The sequence below is a fragment of the Myotis yumanensis genome, unplaced genomic scaffold, assembly GCF_028538775.1.
Source record: "Myotis yumanensis isolate MYYU_CA2020_CCGP unplaced genomic scaffold, mMyoYum1.0.hap1 SCAF_2, whole genome shotgun sequence".
In the NCBI taxonomy this organism is placed as follows: domain Eukaryota; kingdom Metazoa; phylum Chordata; class Mammalia; order Chiroptera; family Vespertilionidae; genus Myotis; species Myotis yumanensis.
In genome coordinates this window covers 152,281,607-152,309,507 of record NW_027223753.1, presented here as the reverse complement: position 1 = coordinate 152,309,507, position 27,901 = coordinate 152,281,607, and the positions used below count along the sequence as shown (strand labels likewise).

Sequence of the window (27,901 nt, the reverse complement as noted above, 5' to 3'; positions counted from 1 at the left end):
ACTGAGGGGAAAGAGTTTCAGCCAACAGACTGAGAGTAAAGGAGAAAACTATTTTTAAAATTGACCCAAGAGTTCACAAAAAGCATATGGAAACATTTAATGGGCAGTGGAGAGAGGGAGGGTAGTGCTGTAATAAGAATACCGTGCAAGTATTCCCACACCACTCTTGGTGGTCTGCAAAGTGATTTCACATGTGTTTTTTTTTTTATGTCAACACCAGCACAGTGAGGTAAGTAGGACTGTGTACCTCAGAGGCATTCGGAGGTTTGTCAGAGAGGTGGGCCATATGTTGGGGCCTGGATTGGAGCAGGACCATTTGAGAGCATCGTGTTGTTCACCACCTACCCAACCTCCACACCAGTTGAGGCCTATCTGCAGTTCAGTGAAGTCAAGACAGAAGAGCCAATTAACTCTTAAGTTGTGTTTTAGGAAGCTTTCCATCTAAACTAGATAAACTTGAAAGTGTAGCTCTTCAAATGACTTATTCCTGTGTTGGCCAATGTTTGCCAGGCCTAAAATCAAGGCGTGTTTACTGAATAGAATACTGGAAATGGAGAGGTGAGCTACTTGATCACTGTGCTTAGTTCCCAAAGATTATAGAGAACCCCATGTCTCCAAAAATCTTCCCTCTCTCTTAGTTCGTATATTTTTTGATAATGTTAATGGGAAACACATATAAATCCCCTAATGATGACACTGAAAATGACCCCCTTAAAGTAGCCCTTCCTTTTCTCCACAGGATGACCTTGGAAGACTTTTAGTGGGGAATGTCTTGTAGCTTTCCAAGAAAGCCATTTCTGACACAGGGAAACAGGAAACTCTAGACTTCCCTGGCATCACCTTAAAGCAAGGTTTCTCAGCACACAAGAGGCCAGGAAGGACTGGATCTTTCCAATCAAGAGGGATCCATTAATGAATCAGACTATTTTTTTAATTTTTTTGTTTTTGTTTTTTGTTGTCTTGTTTTTCTGTCTCTTTCTCCCTCCCTCGCTATGTCTCGCTCTGTCCTGCCTGCTGTCTGTTCCCACCTCAACAGGTGAGAAGCCCCACCAATGCAGCATCTGTTGGCGCTCCTTCTCCTTAAAGGATTACCTTATCAAGCACATGGTGACACACACAGGAGTGAGGGCATACCAGTGCAGCATCTGCAACAAGCGCTTCACCCAGAAGAGCTCGCTCAATGTGCACATGCGCCTCCACCGGGGGGAGAAGTCCTATGAGTGCTACATCTGCAAAAAGAAGTTCTCCCACAAGACCCTCCTGGAGCGACACGTGGCCCTGCACAGTGCCAGTAACGGGACCCCTCCCACGGGCACAGCCCCGGGAGCCCGCGCTGGCCCCCCAGGTGTGGTGGCCTGCACGGAGGGGACCACTTACGTCTGCTCCGTCTGTCCAGCAAAGTTTGACCAAATCGAGCAGTTCAACGACCACATGAGGATGCATGTGTCTGACGGATAAGTAATATCTTTCTCTCTTTCTTATGAACAAAACAACAACAAAAAACAAACAACAAAAAAAAGCTATGGCACTAGAATTTAAGAAATGTTTTGGTTTCATTTTTACTTTCTTGTTTTTGTTTTTGTTTCGTTTCGTTTTGTACTACATGAAGAACTGTTTTTTGCCTGCTGGTACATTACATTTCCGGAGGCTCGGGTGAATAATAGTTTTCCCGGCCTCCCTCGGATGGTGGCCTTAAGGCCTGGTAGTGCTTCAAGGGGTCCACTGGTTGGATCTCTAGCTACTGGCCTCTAAATACAACCCTTCTTTACAAAAAAAATCTTTTTTAAAAAATTTAAAAAAAAAATTTTTTTTTCACTTGTGAAGAGCACTACAAAAATATATACCGAAATCTAAAAGGCCGACTGTCTTTAAGTACACCGCTTGCAGTGTTTCAGTGGACATTTTCACAATTCTGGCCACTTGGACTTCACAGTAACCAGTTAAAACTGTGGAATATCACTTCTGGTTGAAAACCCAGAGGAAAGGCCCTGCTGTTTTCCACCTACCATGTTGTCTGATTTCATAAAAGGGCTGTGGAGGTGGGAAGGGGCAGTGGGTTTGGTGATGTGGGAAAGGGGAATGGCAGGCTTCTCCCCCAGATTCCGCTTGGGCCCACACACCCCAGCCCACCTCCTCCATGCCCCCCCTTTCAGCAGAAGCCAGGAAGACTTGGACAAGCATCAAGCAACAGTGGCTATCGTATTTATTCAGTGTCTTTGCTGAGCCACAGCCTCAGCACAATCAAGAGGGACTTTCATGAAAGGCAGGAATGCAGATAAAACAAAGATATCAGAGGTTTGCACCTATGTTTCTAGGTACAAGAGAAGGATTATTTCCAACAATCTTTGCAAAAAAAAAACAAAAAAAAAGTGTCAGGATATATTCTTGTGGAAGAGAAAGAGAAATGGAGGGTGGGGGGAATAATAAAAAGTTCTTGAGGCTTTTTTAATTCAAAATTTTATAGAGGGGCAAAAGTGACGTTTACCAGATAGAATGCTGATTTTTTTAATATATTTACAACAGTATTTGTGTAAAAAAAAAACAAAAAAAAAGTGAGATTGTTAAAAGTAATTTTTTTTCCATTTTGGTTTTGCATACACTGCCACCAATCCCTTCTCTTTTATTTTATTTCACACACATATATATATATATTTTTTGGTAAGTCAAGACTGTTAAGGTTAGCGATACTGCTTCCAGATAGAAAGAATAAAAGGCAATTAAAGTTATATTTGAAAGAGAGGAAGGATATTTTCTTCATATTTTTTTTAATTTTTCTTAATTTTTATTATTGTAAGTGTTGCCTGGGTTGATGAGGGCCTCTGTGGCCGCCCATCCCTGCTGTAATTTGAACTGCTGCTTTGTATTTTGATATGTAGTTCTTTGACTTTTAGCAAGCTTAGGTTGCTCCACTGATTTTTTTTTTTCAACTGATCCATTTAGAATTCTGTTCTTTTTCATGGGAGGGACTTTAACTTTCAGAAACAGATTTCTTTGTTCTCTAAAAGTTTATTGAGATTGAATGATTCTAGAATTTCCATGGACTTTACTGTTTTCTTTGATGAAACACTAGTAGATTAGAGGTCTTGACAAATGGCTTCTTTCCCTTTGTGGTCAGCCTGGGGAGGAGCTTACAGAACTGCGGTAGCTCCTCACCCTTCACCTCTACAGAGAGCAGTGATAGCAGAGCCTGTGACAGAGCAGGAAGCCTTGATGCCAAAATTACTTTCTTCTTTTCAGATGTTACCTTCCGACTATTTCCACTGTGGTTGAGAGGGCAAAGTAAGATGATCGTTCTCTATCTGATTTATTAACTCTTGCTTTTTGGAAAGGTTTTCAAGAAAGTAACATACTTTCCAGATGCCAATATCCATCATTCAAAGGCCACCAATCCATTGCATCATCCTAGGTGCCACTCTCTCTTCCTAATTGGGATTTCTCTCTTCGGTCCTGATCAAGGTATTATAATAGGGATTTTTCTATCTATAGGCAGTGTCCTGAGGGGATTCCAACCCAACTGTAGGAATTCTTAAACCTAACAAAAATGCCAAAGGTGGTTGCATTGCTGGGCATATTTTTAACACACTTAAGGGGGAAAATTAAAACTTTAAACAAAGCAGAAACACCAAACTAGAATTGTGAAAGAGAAAAAAATAGATTATTTTAGTTTCAAAATTACTTTTCATTTAACCGATTTTTCTTTTAGCAACTTATTTTCAAAAACTGTGCAGCAAAGGAGAAGTCTTCCAAGGGAAATAGCTCTGTAATGACTAAATTGGTTTTACCCATATATATTTTAGACTTTTGGTTAAATGAGATCTTTTCCTTAAGTTCTTGGTGATGTTTAGTAGGGTTAGTGCAGCTGGAGTATATGTGAGTGTGATTTGTTCCTGTGTCCTTAATTCAGTAAATATTTTGCTAGAAGTTTTAATGTAGACTTGGATGGTTAATTGACTGTTGCATATCACCCATCATGATTTCTAAGAGGAGTACTGCCAAGAACTGTGTGTCCAAATTGACGTGTTTTAAAAGTTAGTAGAGAACAGATTTTAAATAAGAAAAAGTCCATTTTTCTCTTGAAAACTTGGCTTTTTAAAATAGCAATGTGTAAGATTCTCATATTTCCACTTAAAACCAACAGGGGGAGCATTAGTTAACTAACCATGTCATGGAATTGTTTTGATATTTTGAAAACAAGTCATTCAACCCACAAAATAAGAAAGAAAAAATTGACATAAAGAAAGATTTTTTAATACAGAGGGAAATTACATATTGCTTAGTATATGTTATAAATAAAAGCCAAAAGCCCCATTAAAATGTTTTCAATTATTTGACAGTAGCTTTTAAAATAGTGTCCTTATTTATTTAAACCTTAGCAGAGTAGACAGAATTCATAATACCTCCAGAAAAGTTGAATTTGGATGCCATTCTGGGCCACAGATTTAGCTATCTGCTTCTCAAATTCAAAGGAGACCCATTTGCCGTAATGCTAATTTGCCATGTAAAAAGCTAAGCAATTGGGTTAGAATCCACCTCTAGTTATAGAACATGTAGGGGGGAAATTCCAGTTGGGCTTGAAAACCTAATATTCATTACTTTCCTTCAAAGGAAGTATGTCTTTTTTTAACAATGTCAGAGGATCCCTAAAGATATTTTGGTGAGGTGATGTTATCGTTAGGACAGCAGGGACCATCCAGGTTTGCATAGCAGTAGACTTTTTCTGCTTGTCGTCATGTGTGTGTATTCCTTTCAAACATCTTGCAGCTAAAGTCATTGACAGATTGTTCTCTGGAGAGAGGAAGAGGCTGGGCTGGAGGGGACAATCTAGCCTGGAGGAGCAATGAGCTTGCTGTGGGGCCATTGCCACACGTTCTAGCCTCTGAAAGGGCTGCTTTCCAAACTGACCTGCATTTTAGAAAGTAAGCGAGTCACACCTCTTTCAAAAGGGTAGAGATGCATCCAGATCGTCAATCTTTACTTTTAAATAATCACAAACATCTTAGGAAATAGGGAAACATATTTTGCTTTGAGAATAGAGGATGAACATGAATCCTTTTATTTTGTGACTTTAATTCCAACAATCTTCTTGCATTTAGAACTTCATGCTAGGATGCTATAAGTGCAAGGAAAATTTTTTTCAGTAGCCAGGGGGGAATAAATAGATAAAACAGAAGCAAATGTTCCAGATTTAACACCTCTTAGAATAAGTATGGGATGAGTACAAGAACTGGTATGGAAAATAATATTTTTTAGCAATTTATGATTTTAAAACTGGGTCAGCTGAACAAGGGTAAGAAAAATGTCAAAAATGAATGTTTCCCAAAGCATTTAGATACAGTTTATGAAGAATAAAATTTCCAGGCACTAAAAACTTGGTAGCATCTCAGCATAGTGGACAATTTCCCCCTATTAAATGCCAATATTTTTACCCCCAAGACCCCAAATGTGTAGAATACAGCCCTAAAAAGGAAGGAATTGGAACACCTAGATCTGATTGAGAAATAAGCCAGGTCAAAACAAACAAAAAACCTGAAATAAAACTATATCAAAATTTTTTTACTATATATTTTAATTGAGTTATAAACTTTAGGTCATAATAAGACTTTCTCTTGCCCAAATTTCCAATGCTCTGAATCTGTTTGTGCCATGAGAAACTGGTGGATAGTTTCCTGCTTATGTTCCAGCTGCGGGCCATCCCTTCTTCCTGGGCATCTTGGAGGTCATGATAGCTCCTGAAATTAGAAAGAATGACTTGTATTTGCTTTGTTTAGGACTCATAGAGATTTTATTTCGTATCGTCCCAATATTCTACAAGGACCAAGAAATCCCGTTCCCAGCCTGTGAGCAGTTAGAGTTTGGGCATTCTGATGTGAACGGAGAAAAGGTTTCCTCTGGGAGGTTTTGTTTCACGTAGTCCTAATGACTTGAGCTACGTGTACTAGTACTTTCACCCTACAAGCACACCAGCAGCATGTGCCCAGTCCATGCCCCAAATCAGTGTTTTTCCTCAGCACAGAAGTTCAGAATGAGGTGTGCTCCTTATAAATCCCTCAGATCCCCAAGAGAACATAATAAAGGTTCATGTTGCTTCCTAGTGTGGCTCCCATAATGCTCCTAACACCTGTTGCCCTTAGGAAAGGGGGCAATGAAATAGATCTGGCCAGGCTTCACACTAGACGTGCCCATTCTGGAGCCTTCCTCTGTTGTTGTAGATGTTATTTAATGAGCTGAGCCTGGGAGCAAAGGATATGTGAGTCTACAGCAAAGGTATTAGATAAACCATCTGCCTCTGCTACAGCCAGTGTACTGCTGCAGCAAAAAGAAACACAACGAAGGTGCAACGTAAGAGCAGACACAACCTGAGATGCCCTCGGGATTGAGGAGAATGGGAGAGTGCCCTTTCTGTTGTGACATGACTCTTAAAAGAAATCTCCTGAAAGAATTCTTTAATTTAGGAATGAGTTGAAGTCCTGGGTAATGGAAGCCCTAGGGAAGAGAACAAAAGGATTTCAATATGTATTCAGCACCCAATAATGCAAAACCAAAAAACATCCAATCACAACACGAGGAAGTTTGGCAAGAGGTATTTAGAGAAATCTCTGGGCCTTTCCATGGGTCGGGTCAAAGACTTTCTTTTGAGTGATTTCTGGCTCCAAGAACCCTTTTTATTCACTAGAAAAGAACTTTATTTAAATGGCTAATTTTGTCCCCCAGAAAAAGAAATTTTAAAAAAGAAAAATAGGACACTGAAGACAGAACCATGTGACTTGGTGACAAACAAAAGGAAGGGCGCACTAGCATTTCAATAGACTCCCTACTCCATAGAAAAAGCAGAGCAACCCAGTGCCTCCAGTCTGCAGTGCCTGAGGAGAGTGCTTGAGCCGAACAGGCCACCGGGCTTCTGGGGCTACACACAACTTCCCAGCTGGGATGGCGACAACTCTTTCTCTCTCTGTTTTCACGAAGAAAAGGGCTGTTCTCTTAGGTGCCCAGGAAATACAATGACATGGAATAAACTTTCAAAAGCAATCTCTATCCTGGTGCTCAGGCTTCATATGAAGGCAGAAAGGGGACACAGATGCGCCCTTGCTTTAGAGAAAGAATATCTTCATATTCCCAAGGGCTCTCTGTGTAGAGCTGCCATTTCTGAACCAGCTTAAGTCTCCCCAGGAGGAGAAGCTGTGGTGACCCAGCAAACATAGACTGTGGAAATTACTAACCAAAGCATCATTTCTAGCACTAGGAATTAAGATGATTAGCCTGACCAAAATACTCCAAAGATTTCTCTAAGCCTCTGAATACTTTTTCTCCTTGGACACTGAATCCATAGTGGTCAGTGGTGTACATTAACAGATCCCAGAAAATGGCACAGGTTCTTTTTCAGAACCGGGTTGAAACCAGAAACATCATCTTTTCACACCACTGACTGAAACACCTGGATTCCAGGGTTTCTTCAGGTCCAGCCTGTTCCATAAACTGAATACTTACAGACTAAAATCTAATCTAAAGTGACCTCGGCTGAGATATTTTCACAAGAAGCCACTTGTAGTAAAGAATTATTGCCTTAAATCAGAAAGCCCAGGGGAGAGGACAGAAGAGAGAGAGAGATTGGAAGGGTGCGGAGACATGGACAGTTCTTGGTTTTTAATAGTTGCATTATCACAAAAATGTTTCTGACTGAAGACTATGTTTGGGGGGAGGCAACAAACTTGTCCAGAACTGGCTACTCTCAGGAAGCAGCTGCTATTTCCTATCCTATTTCTGTGACATAGATCTGGGCCAGGTGTGAAATAGACATCATCTTATCTAACTAGTGAATTGCATAAGACAGGATCACAGGTGTCTGGGATTCCATTTTTAATCATTTTCTTAACGGAGAACAATCTCAACAAAATATTTGCTCTTGTTTTTTTCTCAGTTTTAGTGAGCATCTGGTTTATCTGACGGTTCTTTGTTAAATGCAAACTCACAACTTTCAAGTCTTCAATGAAGGAGCCTAATCTGAGATCATAAGGAAAATCTAGCCACAATCATGGGAGTCCTGGTTTTGAGATACCTAATTAGGGTACAAAAAGTCCCTACTAGCCCTCTTTCAAAGTCAGAGGTTTCCTTTGTTCAAAATGCCTCAATGAGATCCTGATACACCCAAGAAACAAAACAAAAAAAAATTTTTTTACCTCATAGTAGACATCTGTTTCCACTACTGTTGCAACAGAAATTTGTTACTGCCCAGAAATATCAGTGCAATTTATATGTAGATTCTAGTAATGAAAGGGACTTAACCCAACCAGCATGTCAGCTGCTACCCAAAATGTGCAAATAAGTGTACATTATGCATGTACACACCCAGCATGGATGCTCTCAGCACAAAAGTGTTCCAAATTCATATTCCCCGATGACAAGATGGGTTCTGGAACTTCTAGTCAGTCAAAAGTCTCACATGTCTGCTTCTGCTCAGCTGCCTTAGTCAGGTGTATCAGTGCCGACCGCTGTCTGTGGTGAGGCTTTGGGTCATGTCATTCTGCAGGAGCCCCGCCCATCAGTCATTTCTAGGACCCCTTCCCTGAAAACTTGAAGGTACTTGTTTGGAGCAGGAGAGTGCACTTAACCACCTCTGCACTTCTGTGGGATTTACTGATGTGTGTGTGAACGTGTGTGTTTGTGTGTATACTTGTAGTCTGGGAGAGTGTATGTGTCTCCCACTGAGCACACACAGCAGTAGGTCCTGTGCATAGATTCAGTTGCTTCTCCTCACCGTTGCGCTCCAGACTTGTGGCTCCCTTCCCAGGAAGCAGTCACCTGCCCACTCTGTTGCTTTTTGTAGCGTTTCAGAGTTGGGAGAAACAAGGCAGCTTGTTGGATCCACAGCAGACCCACAGTGACAGGCTGTTTTTCTCCAGAAGAAGGTAGAACAGAAGTACTCAGCTGGTGAGGGGACGAGAGGGAGCAGCCGTCTGGGGCACCTGCCTAGGCCTGGGAGGAAGGAGCACAGAGGCCATGCAGGCAAGGCCCATACAAGCTTGGCCTAACCCATTCCAGGTTTTTCCTCTCTGCAACCCAATGTGTGCACACAAACACCCAGCCACTTGTTTTACTCCCAAACTAAAGCTTCCTGATCCTGTCTGCATCTGCAGGACACCATCAACTGTGTCTCCTGACACCAGTGTGGCCTTTGCCGAAGTCTTTCCAGGAGTGGCTTGTTTACCATGCCTAGCAAACCAATGGACTCTCGGGGGAAATAATTTTTGGTAAGAATTGATGGCTCTTGCCTGTCTCAGACATTCAAGTAGGAACTGTTCTGAGTAAATGGGCCTGGCTCTCAGAGCTGACTTTGAAGGTGGCCTGGAAACAGATTCAATTTCCTTACTCCCATGTCCTTCTTTTATAGGTAGTTTATTATTTTTTATGACATGTAGATTATTTCTGCTAATTTACAGAATTCAGAGGACATTTTCTTTCCTCTTCTATTTTGGTGACTTTCCCCTCCCCCATTAAGTAAGGCTACTACTTACGGTTGCAATCTTTTCCTTGTTACTATTTTTTAAATGTATATTGTCTTTCTTTATCCAAAATAAGTCTGTGACTGTAACCATAGTTATTTCTTTTTACTGGAAAAAAAGGTGTTTTTTTTTAATTAACAGTACTAGTGACTTTGTGGAAGAATATGAGTTACTATTAAAGTATGCTTACTTAAGTACAGTACACTACATTGCAGTATTTCTGAAAGCTAGAACATACACATTATATATAACAACTCTATATTGAAATATATATTACATTATATTCATTTTAACTTTTGAATCTGCCTATGATCATGAGTTGATTGAAATATTATTTCTTTGCATTTATCACCCATCACCAACCTGCCGCAGTTAATCTGGTGCATTTCATAATAATCATTACTGCTCTAGTTGGCTTTTTATATTATCAGCTTCAGTATTGTCTTTACAGGTTTTTAGAATTTTTTTAAGCTCAGACTTAGCAAATGTAGGAAAGTGAAAACTTTTTGTAAAAAAAAAAATGTTTGGTGTGGCTGATACAAAGAAGTTCATAGTATAAGTGATCTTGTTTCGCTGACTCTCTCAATATCTAAAGAACAAAAGAAAGTACATATGAATGTATCTGTGATTTTCCCCTCTAGGACTGTCACTGCCTGTATTTGCTTTTAAAAATATGAACAAGCACCTGCTCACCCTCCATGTGACCTGACCAACAATTACAGGCTGTGTTTCAAAGGGCTGCTCATCTGAAAACCATCAGGCAGTGAAATGCCTAGTTTTTCTAGCTCTGTTTTCAAACATTGATTTTAAGATTGGTTCTGTACTGACAGCTTCCTGTTTTCAGTACGCTTGCAGTTCTAACTAGTCTTTAATGCTTCCCTGAAGGCAGCTTGGCAGTAGAATATTCATTTCCCTAGGAGATTTTTAAAAAAATAAAACCTGAGTTTGAAGAACTTTTCATGACAGAGGCTAATAGAAGTAGAACTCAGAAAGTTTTATATAATTTTTTTAGTCTGCAGAATCAATACAATAAATGGTGGCTCTTGGGTACCTGGCCCTCAGTATCCCCATTTGTCTGTTGAGATGGGGACTTGGTTCCTTCTAATTTAACCAGGCCATCGTGGAAACTTCAGAAATCAGGCATCCAGTCTTCCTAGCAAGAAATATTGTCAAATATTATTTTCAGAAAAAAGAGCTTCTTCAGCTTCCCACAGCTATTTAATCCAATGCCTAGAAAACTCCACAGTTGGATAAACTTTACATCCATCCTGGGTGCCTGAAACCAGCCTCACTCTCTCCATTCTATATTCAGGACAAAATAAAAACAGCTGTTCACAGTACTCAGCGTGAAAGCCCTTCCCACATTGGACCAATAGTGAGGCTTTTTTCAGTGTGAATAACACCAATTTCTTCCTTTCATCTTCCCCGATATGTTTTTATTTTCAAATCCCATCCCGCTCTGCTGTGCCCCTCCAACAAGTTCGCCCCCACCCCTTTATCCAGGCTCCCCTCTATGCCCTCTGCTTCTGAAGCCTGGTATCTTTAAGGATCTACCTACTCTAACCACTTTGAAGGGCTAACATTGAGTCTAATAGCAAAATTATTCATCTGCCTCTCCAAATCTTTCAACTAAATATATTTCTACTAGACAAATGTAATTGTAAACTAAGAGTTAGGGAAGCTGTTCCTTTTCCAACGATCACATAATACCCAAATTATATCAACTTTATTATTTTCCTCACCCTTTCTCTTTATTTCTTGGTTCTCTTTAAGACTCCTTTAAATTACCTCTTCATATTATTACCACCCCAGGAACTCTAATAATCAGGCCCCTGAGTGCCCATTTCCCTTCCTTTCCCCAAACCCATTGTGAATGCCCTTCTTTAAACTGTAGGTGTTTAAAGAGCATTGACATGAGCTCATCCACTTGAGACTGGCAGGCAGAGTGAAGCAAGTGTACACTGCACCTTCTCATTCTAAAAGTTATCAATATTCTTTGGAGAGTGGGAGGACCTGACTCACAGTTTTAAATGTCATCTGCACTAGCTGAGGTCATTAATTCCTCTCACCTTCATATTTGGCCAATGATAAAGCGAAAAATATTTTCTGGTGTGTTGTTTTTTTCTTTAAATACCACAGTGTTCAAATTCCTGATATGAGTAGACTATATCTCTGAGGGAGGGAAAAAAATGTTAACTATTTCAATACCTGCCAAGTGACATATTACCAGATACTAGATTTACAGAAATCAAGCAAAGGGGGTGACATTTCAAAATAATTTTGGCAACTGCTCAAGCCTTAAATGAGCTCGTCTAAAACAAGTAAAGCCACTGCCATTCAAACACACTGTAGGAGACAATCAGGAAGAATTTTTGTCATTTATTATCTTTTGGAGAAACAATTATTAATTTAGAGTTTTAAGCAGTAATTTATTAAGAAATTAAAAGATTCAAAAAGTTTCTAAAGTACCTGTTTTTAAACATAAACTTAATATATGTTTAAATAAAATAAGGCTGACTAGATACTTGAAGGACCATGTAATACACTCCCCAGTTCCTAAACATTCACCATATGATTTGGTCATCGTACTAGATCTCATTTCAGTGAGTTACAGTTGCCTGGTCGCTGGAGCATTGCCCAAAGGACTGATGCTGTTCTGGATCTGCCCCTGTACAGGATGTTTAGAATGCGATCTTAGCAGCTCCGACACAGTGCTTCCTGACTCCCCGTCCAACACTCTTCCCATGATGCTAACCTCTCCGCTCTTATGAAGACAAATTCTGAAGCATTTAAAGTGTTACCTGGTTTTTAGTGCACAGGGGTGTGCATTCATTCCTTGTTTTACCCATTGACAAACAGAATCAACATTTAATATCAGAAATGGAGTCTTAATTGGACTTGAGGGTTAACTCAGCATTTTTCCTAATCAAACCAGTGTGTAACATCAGCTCACACCACAGAAAGCAATGCAATAATGAGAAGGTTCAGAAGCTTTCCGGAGTCGCAAATCCAGTAGGAAACCAACCTTTCCTAAAGCCAGAATGTATGGAGCTGAGAACCATGATCTTCACTTGGCATGTTCTCCCAACAGGTCCTCTCTTCTTCTCTTCTTTCATCCATTCTGACCCCTGCATCTTTTTTTAAAGTACTCTGCATCTAAAGTGCTTATCTCCCCAAGCACTGGCTTCTAGCATCCTAAATACTATCATTTAAAGTATAATGTAGAGTAGGAGGGGATCTGGTTCTGATAGGTTCCAGGTGGTCCAGGTAATGAGAAAGGTTTCTCCAGGAGGCCTTCTTGGCATTGTTCCCTCTAGTCCCCCAAGAAGAGTTCCAACCCTGACACCAGGGTTTCTCACCACAATCTGCATTAGTCTCTAGAGTAATGGCTAAATTCTGTTTCATATTCTAGAGGCTCCAGGGTGTGGATTTCTTACTGCTTACAAGCCTCCTGCTTTTCTAAGCTGACCCCTGCCAGGAGCACCAATAGCCCTCACAGTATCTAATGCAGCAAAATCATGGTCAGAAACATTATAAAATGTATTTGGGAGGACAGAAAGGGATTTCTTTCTGTCTTCCCCCATTAACAGCTTGCTTCCTTCCCCAAACCCCACCACAGTGCGTTTCAGAAAGTCTGCATCTCATTTTACAGATCTGTAGTTTTAGTATTGACCAGTATAGCTTAGGAAATGTTCTGAGATTGAGGCTGGTAGCAAACCAGTTTGTTTTCTGCACTGGATTTTAGGGCACGTGTGACAGATGCAATTCCTTCAAAGAAAGTGAAACTAACATAGTCAAGCCAAGGGATGATACTTTTACACATTAAAACAGTTGTCTGCTATCTATAAACCTTGATTGAAGCATAATTATTATTTCTTTAGAAACCTGAAACTGGAGGGATGTGTATTTCCATAAAGCTTGTTTGTTAATTTATTTGTTTCCCTTTATTTCTTTCTTCTCAAGATAGTAAAAGATTTTGATTCTTCAACCTGGTGGCATAGGCAGCAGTCAGGTACCTGCGGGCCCTGCCACCTCCTTTCCCTCTGAGAATGAAAAGCCTCCCGTCTGCCAGCAAGGAGTCTTTCTCCACGAAAACCTTCTCTTTCTTTTCTAGCAGCACTTGAGGGCCTTGTGAGAGAAGTTGTCTCTTCACCTTGAGGATAGAATAGTTGCAACTATTCCCTGAGAAAGAAGCCCCATTTAACCTAAACTGATAGGTCTTGGGCCAAAGAATAGGAGTTGATTGCAGGTGAAAGCCATGTATTTTACACTGTAAATCCTTATTGTCCCCTCATATTTTAGAAATGCAGCTGGGAATAAGTTATTTTAATGAAAATTCTCTTTGGGTATTTCTTACTGCTATCTAGTGATGAATAACCAGAAAAGGAAAAGAAACAGAAAGGATGCTACTAAAAAGCTAAAATCCATTGATCTATCGATTTCTAAAATTGTTCAGATTTCTTTTCTGTTCATTTCAAACCTATATGTGCCCCCGAGGTCTTCAATGGAGAAACATCCACTTCTCCACTGTTTCTCATCTCCCCACCCAGTGCGGGGGGTGGTAGTCACAGGGAGATGGGCTGCAGGGCCCACACCTCACCACCCAGACCCACTGCCACACGAGAAGGAGAAGCCAAACTAGAAACATTTCTTTAAAGGAAATTGTAGTGTTTCATTTGAAAGCATACTGCTTTCAACTCAATCCAATTTACAGATAGCCTGACAGCCTTTTTATGACCTGCCGTTTGTGCTATAATTTGCATTCTTAGCTCACTCTTTAAAATAATCGCAATTAAGTGAACAGAGGAAAAGCAAGAGGGAAACAGGACAATTGATGGGACAAATCTGAGACAGTTCTGGATCCTAAAGCTGATTCTCAGGGTTACCAGAAAGTCAGCACCACCCACCCTTTGCCACTCTTGCCCATCTCTCACCATTACAGTCCCAAGACTTGGTAAGATAACCTCACTTCTTTGTCATTTAAGTCTTAATACTATCAGACCCCTCTGGAGACGTTGTAGACACCTGTGACTGCTCTGAGATCCAACCTGCTCTCGAGGGCATATGCAGAGAGATGACTGAAAATAAAATAATGGTTCAAATTTAGTTCCAGATTTAGACATAGTCTAAAGTGCTCTGTGGGTGTGCACTGCCAGGAGTTCATAAGGCTGGTTACTCTGCTCCTGCTCCCCTTGGGACAAACTTTGATTTGGAACCATCTGTGTGTCACTTGGTAGGAGAAAATGGTCTAGGCCCTAGACCCTAGGGCATTGTCAGCACGGACACTCCTTCCGTAGTCCCACTGATTTGAACCTCAGTTCTGCTGAGGGGCCTATTAAGATATGAATGAAGGCTAACTTTCCTATATCTTAATATTAGCTTTGGTTTTTGCACTATTCTTGAGAGAATTGTGCTCTTCAGAGTATGTGAAAGCAGAGTCAAAGGCAAACAACGGCAAAGAGTTGATGGACGAGAGAAAATCTAACTTTATGTTTTAAAGTAATTTGAGTGTATTGAACCCACTATGCCAAACACCCTTGTTTCTGTAATCTATTCTGAACTTATGGTGATTCTCCTGAGACTTCAGCGTGCGTGTGTGGGTATGAGCAGAGAAGCAGATTTACATTTGGAGAGTGGGGACCCAGACACACTGAAAGGCTTATTCCTGAGGATTATCAAATGCCAAGCATTTCTCCAGAATCACTCAATACTGTCATATCCCAAACTAATGCCAGACTAATACCAAGCAAGAAGTACACCCCATTAGATATCCTACTATGAATGTTTTCTCTTACAGAATAATACAATAAGAGGTACAATGCAGACTCTTAATAATTCACTTTTATATTTAGTAGCAAGATTTTTTGTGTGAGTGTGCCATTGAGCTGTTTGTATCAATTTTCAACCTATCATCCTGAGAGGGGCCTTGAGCATTTATGTGTATGTAGATCTGTATTTTGTGTGTATTCAGAAAAAAATAGTGAGTATTCAGAAAAAATAAGACAAGAATGGGGCGAGGGAGATGGTGGTCAGTGTAGGGAAGCGCGAGTTCCTCGAGTCCCTGTTTCTGTGAGGTAAGGCGCTGCTGTCTGCAGCCCTGGGGAGTAGCTGATTGCACTATTCAGAAACAAGAGCTCATCACTGTTAAATCTAGGACCTGTTTTGAGAGACAGGAAAGCTTTATCTTTTCCTGTACCCACTCCCTTTAGCATCAGAGCCATTTGACATCATGAAAACCATTCAATAAAAACCACTACTGACCTTTGCATTAAGTAGTCATTCTCCTCTTCTAAATATTACCCTGGATTCCACTCGACTATTACCCTTTGTTTCCTGCTGATTGGCTTAACATTTTACAGAATAATACATAGGTGCATGCGAATTGTTTCTCTCCCTTGAGCTGAAACAAACAGAGGCAACAAAAGAGATGACTCACTGAAGTGTGAGGCAGAGACTGAATTTCCCACTTTGTGGCACTGGTAACCTTTGTAGAGCTGTGTAGGATTGAGCTTGTGTTTGTAATAGGGCTTTTTTTTTCTTTGCACTAAATATGACTGCACTGCATTGCACTACTGAAATGTATTTACTTGTGCTGGGAGAGAGTGAGTGAGGTATGACAAAGAAAGAAACAAGTTATGAAACTAGAAGCATCACAAAAATAGAGGGTTATTTCCATCATGCTTGGTGGTAACAGGTTTGGTGAAAATCTGTAGAATGCCAATCCTTAATCAGGCTTAGAAACTGCCATGTGGATAGGATCTGTTTTCATATCATAAGGAAGTTGGCTTAGTGTCGTGAACTTAGGATGTTTAAGGAGAAGTTTGGCTAATGTCATCTCCAACTAAGCTTTCAGTAAGAGTTGCAATGGTGAAGCCAACTGAGGTGCTGTGAACACCCTTGCTCTGCCCTGCACCACAGAGGCCGATGCACATTTCTGTGCCACAGAGGGCAGTGCCCCCTTTCAAAAAACACACAACCGTTTTCATGCTAGAGAGAGATTTCCAGCCGGGGCATGCTTTTCCATCCATGGGTGAAACCTAGATCAGGCTAACCAAAGAGGGAGGCCATGGGTGTGATGACAGTAAGGGAACAGTGCAATAACCACTGAGAACGATGAGGTGAAAGGCTTATTTTGAAACATGCTAGGCCCACTTTGACACTGGAGGAAGGGGTGGAAGACAAAACAGAACCTACTTACTAACTGCTCTGTCATAGACAGTCCTTTATTAAGCAGAAGACCTTAACAGTGCCTAAAAGTTTAGTTTTGAAGTTATTGGGGTTTTTTTTCAATTTTAATTGGATTTTCTTTTATTGCCTTGTTTAATCTTAGATGGAATTAGAGTTTATGGCTCTGTAGTGTCTATTAATAAAAGAATCTTACACCACAAGCAATAGTGAAGATGCTGAAGGCTTCTCAGATCCAAAGTGACAGTTTTGAAGGTTCTGATTCAGTGAGAAAGGATCACAACCCGTCTAAATGGCTAGTGTTGGATTTCTCTGAACACTATCATATATAGGGATATTATTTGGAATACTCTCTGTCCTAAGATTGCCACATTGACACCTATCTCTCTCTCCTCCTTAGGATCCATCCAAGTCTACTATTCCAAGATTTAAAAAAAAAATAGTTAAGGAAGCTGTCAGCCTTGCTAGCCAGAAAAACTCTATTTAGAGCTTTCAGAACTAACATAACCAAACCCTTAAGCACTTAAAGCATTATTTCCATTTTAAATAAGAATCTCTAAATTCAGAGTTCTTTACAGGTACTTAGAGATGTGTGCTGGGTGGGCACCAAACGGACATTGATTGCACCAAACCAAAGTGATAGAAAGAAATAATTGACCTTTTAAAATATATCCACATTGACTGACCTAGGATACTTCTCTGGAGGCTTTGGGAAAACACCTTCTTCCTTGACACTCACATACCCACTGCAGTTTTGTCACCAAAGATTTTAATCTCTAGAGCCTGACCTCCTCTCTCTAAGACAAAATACAAGGAGCTCAAGAGATATGCCTTGGTGGTCAAGGGATGACACTGTGGTTTTCATTCTGTTCACAGTGATATTTACAGAAGATTTGTTCTTAGAGGAGCTTCTGAACTATCTTTAAGACTTAGGGTTTGGTCAGAGGTTTAAGAAATAGGAAAATACTAAACAATAGTACCTGACACTGTAAACTAGTCTTTATATGAGTCATGACCTGGAGACTGGTGGAGAGAAAGAAACTTCCATGGAAGAGAATGAACTCAATCATTTCAGAACCAAGCAAGGGTCATTGGTAAAATGTGGGGTCACATGGACACAGAGCAGATCAGTTCTCTGTGTGGCCAGAGCCAACAGCGGTGGCCAGTGGGGGAGTCAGATATGGGCAATGAATTACAGTATTGAAAAAGCCACAGGCTGGGTTTCACCGTGGTTGCCAGTGTGGTTGAAAATGTCCATGCCCATGACAAGGGCCGTGCTTAGGCTGAGCTGTTGTGATAGTGCCTTTCTTGTTGCAGTGAGTAGCATGTCAATCATTTGTTCAGTTACACTTTTCTGGATCATTGCCCCCTGGTCTTTGGAGGAGGTCTGAAGGGATAGTGTTCACTTGGGATGAAGGGATAGGATATTGCTCCTGGAATGCTGTGATTTGATGATATTTGCACTAGATTCTAAACTCTACTTTAAACTGGAGCAACTGAATGAGAGAAAAACCAAGGATGATTTGAAGTGAAAAGAAACCAAAAGCAGTATTTCTGACTGATGCCATTTCTTTTTCTTCTTCCTTTTTTCTGAAAGAAAAACTTCATACTTGTTGATTACCGAGCTCAACTCTTACCAGTTCTTTTCCTTCCTATTCTTTTTCCTACACTGGAACCTCAGTGTGCATTTACCGTCAGGTGGGAATGGTCACTACAGCTTTGCATCTCTTCTCTGCCTCCTCAAGGCCTGGGATGTGGGGGTGGGACCCTCCAGAGCCACCTAGCCCTTTGGAAGGCCAGAAAGCATAGGTGTCATATTGAGAGCTGTGATGACAAATGTTTGCTCGGAGGACTTTGGGGCCTGTAGCTAATCCTAAAGGATGCTCAGAAAGAGAAAGAAAACAAAGTGTTGAAGAAAACAAATGGAGGTGGAGGTGGTGCCCAAAGTTTGCCTATTGCAACTCTCCTCTTTCCCATCTCACTGCCATGTGCTCTCTATCAGAATTATGTCTCATCTCATGTATTTTATATTACCAAAAGAATTATTTGGTTCCTTGGTTTCTCTCTTTATCAGTGGGCAGGGAACTCCTCCAAAATTAAAAACAGACACCATCAGCCGCTCCCCTGTGGCCTACCAGTTTCTCAGATGCTGTCCACCTGGTCTTGGCCAGTCAGCTAAGATAACATGGAAGCTCTGGCTGGTTCAACCACCTGTCCACTTTGTTTTTGTTTTGTTTCCATTTCCGTTTGAATTTTGAGTGGTCCTAAGGAAAGGTGGAAATCATGGGAAAGGTTTGGAGGCTGCAATTCTAGGGCATAGCTTGTCAGGAGTTTGTATGATCCAAAATATATCTTTCTATATTTTCAGTTTAATCGGTTGCCCTGATTATGATTTCTATTATATTTGTGGTTATTTTTATAAGGCTAGAGTACATTTGCTATGTCTATTTGAGTACTTTTTTCTATTTCCCCCATATGGATGCAGTACCAACCTGTTCATGAAATACCTTTTTATTATATTATTAATATGTAATTCTACTGTAGACCAAAAATATAAAAACAAATTTGTCCATTTTAAAGATATAAAGAACTAGTGAGTTAAAGATTAAGAATTGAAGGAAAAGACAGAAGAGCAGTGGTTAACTATGTTGAGTTAGAAATCTAAGAGTAGCCTTACCTATTTTTTAACCAGTGCTTGCCAATCATACCATAGTTGAGATTATATAGTCTTGGCTCCTTCATTCTTATGTTCTATAATTCTTGTTTGTCTGTTTGTTTTTCTTTTATATAATTGAGGTTGCACATCATGCTATTTTTGGAAATGCCTGATTTTATTATATTGTACTTTTATCAGTCATTTTCTTTAGAAGGATGGGGGGAAAGTTTTATTTCTTCTTTTAATTTAAAATTTGTTTAATGCACTGGAAATAAAATTGGACACATTTCACTGTTTAAAAAATCAGAAACAAAACAAAACAAAAACCACAAAGAAAAAACCAGCAATCTAATAAGCAACGGGGAAAAAAGCTATGAAAAAAATCAATTTATACACACAATGAATACGCATACAAAATGAGAAATACCACGCAAAAGAGAAATACCATCAAATAAGAAAAATACATCATCTTCAGCTACATTGCTGAAAAATATAAAACAAAAACAGCATTCCTTTGAGGTTTGAGATCTTGTCATTGTTCCAGTTAATGCCCAACCAGGTTAACTGTAGGAGAGGCGACTATGGAAGAAGTCACCCAGCCTTCCTCATACCACTGGAGCTCTTCATCACCTTGTATCCCATGCTCGAGCTCCATTTTGAGAAAGAAAATAAAAAGACATGATATGGTTGAGAAAGTGGCTTGTATAGAGATATGTGTACCGTACATGTGGATAGAGCTTAGTCCTCTGCCCGTGTGCTACCTCATGTGATTCTTTTCTCCGTGAGGATTTACAGCAGGTAGACCGGCAACATGGGAGACTGTAAATGACTCGTAGGACATCAGCTATTGCTAAACAATCTTGATCTGGCTTCTTCAGCAGTCCCAGGTACCAGCAGAGCCGTTAGCCCACACATGTGCACAGTAGTGGAAAGGCAGAGATAGTTTTCCTAGCCAACTGGCTGTAACATTTGTTCAATGTTTGCTGGGTTTTTCTGGTTTTGTTTTGTTTTAGAGTAGGGGTGGAGTGGATGTAACTTTACAATCCTAATACAGTAATTGTTTTGCATCTTCCATGTTTATGCAAAAACAGACATTGAAATCAATAAATAATTGTGCCCTAGACTGAAAGTTAATGTTTAGGAAAGGAAAAAAAATTGTTGGAATTTTTTCTACATTTTTTTGTGAAGAATCTTTTTTGGAAAGGAAGGATACATATTTTTGTTGTGTAATATTTTCTATTTTTGAATGCATTTTATTGGTACAAGACTGTTTTTTTGGTGAAGACATTATTTAAAAAAAAAAAAAGAAAAAAACTAATCGAAAAGTTTGCCCTTAAGGATATGCTGCAGTTTTGAGGTTAAAAAAAAAAAATAACTGATTCAAGATGCGTGTTAAAAGTTGGGATTATATTGTTGTTTTTTGTAATTGTTACAAGAAGAAGTTTGTACCCACTGCTGTTTATTTTGTTTCAGATAAGTAAGTAAAGGGATTGTTCTTGTTTTATTCTTTTTTTAGAGAAAAAAGCTATTTATGAAATGTCAAAAACACTGGACTGTGAGTTTAAGTGTGGAAGCATTTACCACCCTGTGTCTTCGACCAATTATGGGAACCCTTTTCTCTTCCCCTTGCCTTAGCCTTGCCAAATGAGAAAAAAATATACCACCAGTCAGATGATCGAAGCCTCTGAAGCCCTGCTTTAATTTTTACGGTTTGAATATGTCAGAAAACCAAAGTTAAATTTGTTTCTGAAATCCCACTGTCCGTACCCTTTTTGTGTGATGCAGCCAGCTGCCCCTGCCTCTCTGTCTTGGACCAGTGCCTTCTTCAGGAACTGGGGCCAACTCCGATGCCAAGAGAGGCACCAAGGTGGTGAGCCTGCGAGCTGAGGTCTCATGAAGCAAATGTGAATGGGACTTCAACCTCTCAGTGGGCAACCACGCTTTCCCGTCCTGGGGCCAGGCTGCTGAGAGCACGCTGCTTACAGTGCCTGAGGAGAGAGCCTCTAGCCTGTCAGACCCTCTCCTATTACCATCGCTCTCCGGAGTGGCTTTGCCTTTCCAGCGCCCACACTCCCTGGATGGGGCCGGAGAAGAGGGGTTCCGCTGAAAGAAAGACTGTGGGTGCTGGGAAGGCAGCCTGCCCCAGGGAATTCGGTGCGAGGGACCCTCCTGCACAAGGATCCTGCTGGCTCCTCTTGGGTTCTGTGGGTCCATCCATCTGCTCACTGTGAGGGTGGGGAGGCAGAGGGCCCTGAGGCTGTTCAATAGCTTTTCCATATTTTTTCAACATTGAAAAAATAATTTTTAAAAACTGTGATTTTTTTTTTAAAAAAATCATTTGGCTGGAGGGAAGGGAAAAGGGGAACACCAAAAGCTGTAACATGATTAACTGGAGATATGTAACTGGGGGCACTTTCTAGACCAAGACAAATGAATTCCGTTCTGGACCTTAAAGCAGCCAAAATCTTGAGACTGTCAATGACAAAAAGCTGAAGAGAGGCATCCTTCCCTCCTTTCTCCTTTCTTCTCTGTCTCAGAACCCTCCTCCTCCTTCTCCTTCCCCAGCTTCCGCTGAACGACTGCCCCAGCAGCCCGCGGATTCCCATGTCGTGTGTCTGCACTTGCGTTCACACACACACACACACACACACACACACACACACACACACGAACTTGCAAAATGCCATTTTTCTGGGACCGAATAAAATCATGTGCCTTCATTTTTTCCTTTTATAGGTAGGTGAATCTCTTCCTTTTTACAGTATTTAAAAACAAACAGGGGAGGTTGAAGTGTTAGTGGAGTACGCGGGCATCATCTGAGAAGTAAATTTTTTTTAGCACATTCCCCCTAAACATTGAACGCAAATATGTTCGGGAGGCTCTTTGGACATTGAGAACATGACATAACTAGATACCTGACAGCCCAAGCCCTTTTGATCTCAGAGCAGTTCCTGAAAATTCTATTTCATGGACTTCTTTGATTTTTATCAAAAATGAGGTGAGCAATGGCAAGCAGCCTTGCTCTCCCGATCTGGTGCTTTTGTGTGTGGCGTGGGGTGGGCATGGGGGGCGTGGGTGTGTTTAGACAAAGGGTGCATTCCTACAGATCTCTGGTGCTGAAGGGCCTCAAGTTCCTTTCAGAGACCGCATTTGACACATTTAAGTCACACAAATGAGTGGTATCACATGCAATATTTTAATGGAACCATGGGAGAGGCTCTTTGAAATGGGTTTTTGCATCTTTTGTAACATTTTGATTTCTCTGGTGCCTTATTCCTTCTCAATGCTGGCACTCACATACCCACAGGGAACTGACAGGAAGTCAGCCTTGGGAGTGGGGACGCATGGGCGATGCTTGAACGTGCGGGCACATGGGGAGGCAGGGGACTCGATGGCATCTCTCAGCTGGAGCCAGGCAGGAACTGCACAAATCCGTACAAAGTTAATTCTGACCGTGAACACCCCGCAGACTCATCCTTCCTCATCTGAGTTTTCCTTCCTTCCCCCTCTTCTGTCTCCGCCTTCTCCTAAAGGTGCTGCTGCTGCTGCTAAGGTGCCCAGAGTCCAGAATGCCCAGTCATCACTCAGGCTCAAGCCTGGCACTGCCACGTCAGCCCCTGGCACGACCAAACCCAAGTTTCTCTTGCTTGGGGCTGAGAACCGTCAGATTTTTCTCATCAAAAATGTTTTCCAAGGAATCAGTGAATTACAGTTATTCTGCATTGAAAATGCACTTTAAAAAAATAAATGGAAGCTCCATCCTGTTTAAAATAGGCAGAGGGAGCAGGGGAAAGATAAACATGTGCTAGTGTGGGAACCCAGTTCAGTTTATCTCCAGTTGAAACCATATACACTATATGATGTATAAATGTATACACACTTCCTGTATCTCCATGTATACAGTGTATATATTATACATGTATAGGTGTGTATATGTGCACGTATACACACATGCACACAACCAATCCAGATGCTCATCACAAATCCAGATGCTACACAAACAGCAGCAGAGGAAACAAGGTTGGACTCTTGCAACAGATCACAAAAAATAAAAACAGCTCTTTGCAGTGACTTTGGTCATTTCTGTATGTTCACAAGGAATGGATTGTAACAAAGAAAAAAAGGAACAGTGTTAGTGAAAGAGGAAAAGTGGGCGAGACCATCTTGATCCAATGGGAATGCAGTAATGTTCTATACCATTTCATCTGTTATTTCTTAGTCATATTGATTTGATTTCCGTTTTTGGCTATTAAATACATTTTTAAGCTCAAGTGACCCACAACAAACTGAATAAATCAACTACAGTGAAAGCCCTTTTCAATGGAAGATGTCAGAAATCTCAAAACCATTGGCCTGGCTCAGAACTACCATGTGCAAATCAGTACTCTTAATGTTTGAAATAAAAACTGAAAAAAGAAAAAAAACTTTTTTGAAGCACCTTACTGTGGCCATCCATTCGAGGAGTGGGTGCCACTTTTTTCTTTGAGCACCTTATTGACGTGTTTTGCTATCTGCTGTCTTTCTGTTACCTGTTGGCTGAATGGCTAGCTGTTAACACTCACATGTGCACAGACCGGACGTCTGGGCAGGTGTGTTCTCAATGAAGTTTACTGTGGTGACTGCTGGAAGGTGAACCTATTTCCTGATGTTCCCGCCACAGTGTTGTGATAAGATGCGAAGAGACCCTATTTCCTGCACAGAAATGTTTCTTATCACATTGTATCGTCATATGGAAAGGAATATGGTCCCTTTTTTGCAATTGCTACTGTACACATGCGCGCGCGCACACACACATGCATAAACATATCCATTCATCCAAGTGGTATTTTCAATGTCTGTGTGGGTGTCACTGTTTATGCAGTTTCTATTTCCCAGTGAATTTTGAGGGCAACTTTTTTCACCAGATTGTCTTTTCAGACTGAAGACCTGGGAATTGGGGAAGAGTTTGGAAAGAGGGAAGGGCAAGGAAAAAGAGAGCTTTAAATTAAAAGAGTAACTTCCCAAGAGGAACCGGGGCTCAATGACTGCAGAGACACTAGCCTCCTATCTTGGCAGGTGGGCATGGAACACTGCTTGTATCAATCTGTGTACCGTACGAACCCATGGACACACAAACACACATCTATCCATCCGTATATACGTGGTGTGGGATGAGCAGGTCAATCGTTTTGAGAGGGAGTTTGTTCCTTTTTTTTTTTTTCATTATACTCTTAAATTGTTGTCAGTTATCAAACAAACAAAATTGTTTTTCAAAAACCTTGCATACGCCTTTTCTATCAAGTGCTTTAAAATATAGACTAAATACACACATCCTGCCAGTTTTTTCTTACAGTGACAGTATCCTTACCTGCCATTTAATATTAGCCTCGTATTTTTCTCACGTATATTTACCTGTGACTTGTATTTGTTATTTAAACAGGAAAAAAAAACATTCAAAAAAAGAAAAATTAACTGTAGCGCTTCATTATACTATTATATTATTATTGTGACATTTTGGAATACTGTGAAGTTTTATCTCTTGCATATACTTTATACGGAAGTATTACGCCTTAAAAATACGAAAATAAATTTTACAAGGTTTCTGTTTTGTGTGGAAGAGTAATTGATGTTGCTAAGAATGATGTTTGTTTTTTGGGGTTTTTGTTGTTTTTTTTAAATGTTACCAGCACTTTTTTTGTAAGTTTCACTTTCCGAGGTATTGTACAAGTTCACACTGTTTGTGAAGTTTGAATATGAAGGAATAATTAAAAAAAAAAAAAACTTCTCTTGGTTTCCTACTGTGTCTTCTTTACATTGTGACGGTTTTTCTGTTTTAGGCCGTTCTCCACATTCTTTTATCTACTGTGATCTGGGTCTAGAGATTATCCAAATAAGAATTACCCCTAAAAGGCCCCGAAAAATTCCTAATATATTCTCCTCTTGGCACAAGAGATAGGAATTCCGAGATTGGTAACATTGAGGTCGTTTAGGGAAATACAATGCAAATTCAGGCATTTTCCTTCTCCTATCCAAACCTCACAAATGACCACATGGCTCATTCACTGTTATCTAAATCATTCACCTTTGTTCCTTCCTCACATGCAAATGGGTCGCTCTCTGCCTCTTGTAGAAATAACCAATCCTGTATAACACTGTGCCCATCGATCCTGTATCCTTGTACCCAAGGAACATTCACAGCTCAAAATGCATCCCCATCTGATGACTTTGGAGACTCCTAAGGGACTACATAGACCCTTTCTCAGATGCCACTCTACCCAGGGAGCTCTCTAACCTCATCCCTCTCGCAGAAGTTGCTGGTGCAATGGAGAAGACGTACATCTCATTTGTCCCTGGGAAGTCAATCCAATTGAATTAGATTCACTAACTCTTCAGTAAAGCATCTCTATTCCACTCAGCACTGCAGTGTGTGAAGGAAACAGAGCACATTATTTCAGGCCTGGTAAACCTTAAACTCTAACCACTGAAATAAAGGTTCGTATAAAATCAAAAGCTAGATTTTACCATTCAAACTCGCAGTGTCATGGGAATTTATAAATTAGCAAAGATAAATGAGCAGGGCAAGTCAAGGAAGGATCCAAGAAATAAGCAGTCTAGCTTGGGGGCTCCCCCAGACATGCAGGCTTTGGGTTGGAGGAGGTGAGCGCAGGCAGACATTTCCACCAGTGTGAGCACACAAAGATACCGAGGCCTAGGCGTGTGGCAGGGAGAGGCTTAAGGAGAACTCTGGGCTGAAAGGTGACCTCTGCAAATTTAAATGGTGACTTCTTGCAGCTCAATCACTGAACCACTAAGTTTACCTGATAGTCTATGAAATAGAAAATAAAGAGGGAAAAAACACTTTCATGATGCAAAATTTGTTCCTATTTGATTTCTGTGAATCCTAGCAACATCCTGATGATGCCAGCCAACTTCACCTGGAGCTTTTGATCTCTCTGCACAACCCCCAAACTCTTCAGGCCTCCTCGCTGCCTGCTGAAACATACGGGCTACAGTAATAGTCAGTGGCACATAGGTTGTTCATATGGCACTTAACAGTTTACAAAGTTCTCCTTCATTTATTTTAATCCAGCCTCACAATTTCCCTGTGAAACATTGTGAAGTAGTTATTACACCAGTTTATAGGAACAGAGGTTCAGAAATAAGTGCTTTTCCCATTATAAAATCATTAATAAACTAGTGATTGAAGTCAAGTTTTCTGAAACCCAATGATATGTATACCACACCAGGGTCTCTCAAACTTGAGTAATGAATATACCTTTACAAAAGGAAAAAATGATACTTCCCACAAACCATCCCTCAGAGGAGGAATCTAATTATTTTTATTATAATGTTTAAAAATAAATTAATAACTAATATAGGCTATAACCATTTTATTATAATCTTTCTTAAATATGCTCAAACATACAACCAGGTAAACCTTATAGCTGTTACAGAATTATGATACTAAAATGAAAATAGATAAAAGTATATTTTAAATAAATTTAAAATACAAGTAAAAAAAATAAAAAAAAAACTATAAAATTCATAGGTTAAAATAATAACAGGGATTTGCTGTATCGGATGATGCCTTGCTGAGCCTGAGTCCCTGCTTCCTGAGTGAGGAGCCTGCAGGCCCCGCACCAGCCTCCCAGCCCTCCCTGCACTGTGCCCAGTGAACGCACTCCTCCCACCCCTTCCCTGACTCTCGACTGCTGCAAAATCCTCACTTGGAGCAAATTAATTATTTATTAATTGAGCCTCCATATCTTGAAATCAACTTAATTATAAATATGGATTCTGAAGATAATGACAGTCCTCTGTTACAGGAAGGTCATAGGTATCCAAGATATGTTTGACTTTTAAAAAAGATTATCATCTCACAACACAAAGTTTTAAAACACAGATAACTTGCAGGCCCGAGGATATAGCTGCAATTCTTAGCATTCCTTCAACCCCAGTATTTAGGAGTTGGATCGTTACAAATACTTTGATTGATCCCAACAAGTTGGTGCTCCCTTGGGGACCTCTGTGGCATCATAAGCAGAACCAGGCACACATGCTTGTGGGACATAATACAATATTCATATGAATTCAGCGTTTTACAGCTTACAAAAAGTGAACCACATTATCTTACTGTATCTTCCTAAGAACACTGTACACTAGATATTGTTATTACCACTGTATAAGTGAGGAAACATGTGTAATGAGGGTTGGGAAGTTAAGGTACTCATTTCAAAGCGAAATGTCAGTGCTCAGCACATGGACAAGTCTTGACTCCCAGTCCATGACACATCGTAGCTACTCCTCTGTTGATCTCTATAAAATCAACCAGACTTTTGGCCCCAGAGAAGGTGTTCTTCACAAGCTACATGAAGTCAGAATGACCAGGGCAAGTCCTGTGCTGCGTGTCTCTTCCTGCCTAACACCTATCAATTGCAAACTTCTAGACAGCCCTGACCCCGAGCGCCTTACCTGGACCACTTCCCTACCTCAGGTATCTTTTGGAAAGAGTCTGAAATAAATAAATTCACATCCTGCTTTTGGCCTCATGGTTTGTCTTGATCAAAGGAAGGCTACAGGACTA

At 40.5% G+C, this 27,901-nt stretch overlaps 1 protein-coding gene across 6 annotated transcripts in view; it reads left to right on the top strand.

Annotated features, from left to right (window-relative positions):
• ZBTB20 (zinc finger and BTB domain containing 20) overlaps positions 1-25,102 on the top strand; it is an 862,593-nt gene extending 837,491 nt beyond the window's left edge. For all 6 annotated transcript variants that reach the window (XM_070406230.1, XM_070406231.1, XM_070406233.1 and 3 more), the window contains one exon: positions 1,037-25,102. In XM_070406230.1, coding sequence (XP_070262331.1) covers positions 1,037-1,458 — 422 coding nt within the window. In that variant the 3' untranslated portion in view covers positions 1,459-25,102. The remainder of the gene's footprint in view (positions 1-1,036) is intronic.
• The last annotated feature ends 2,799 nt before the right edge of the window (positions 25,103-27,901 follow it).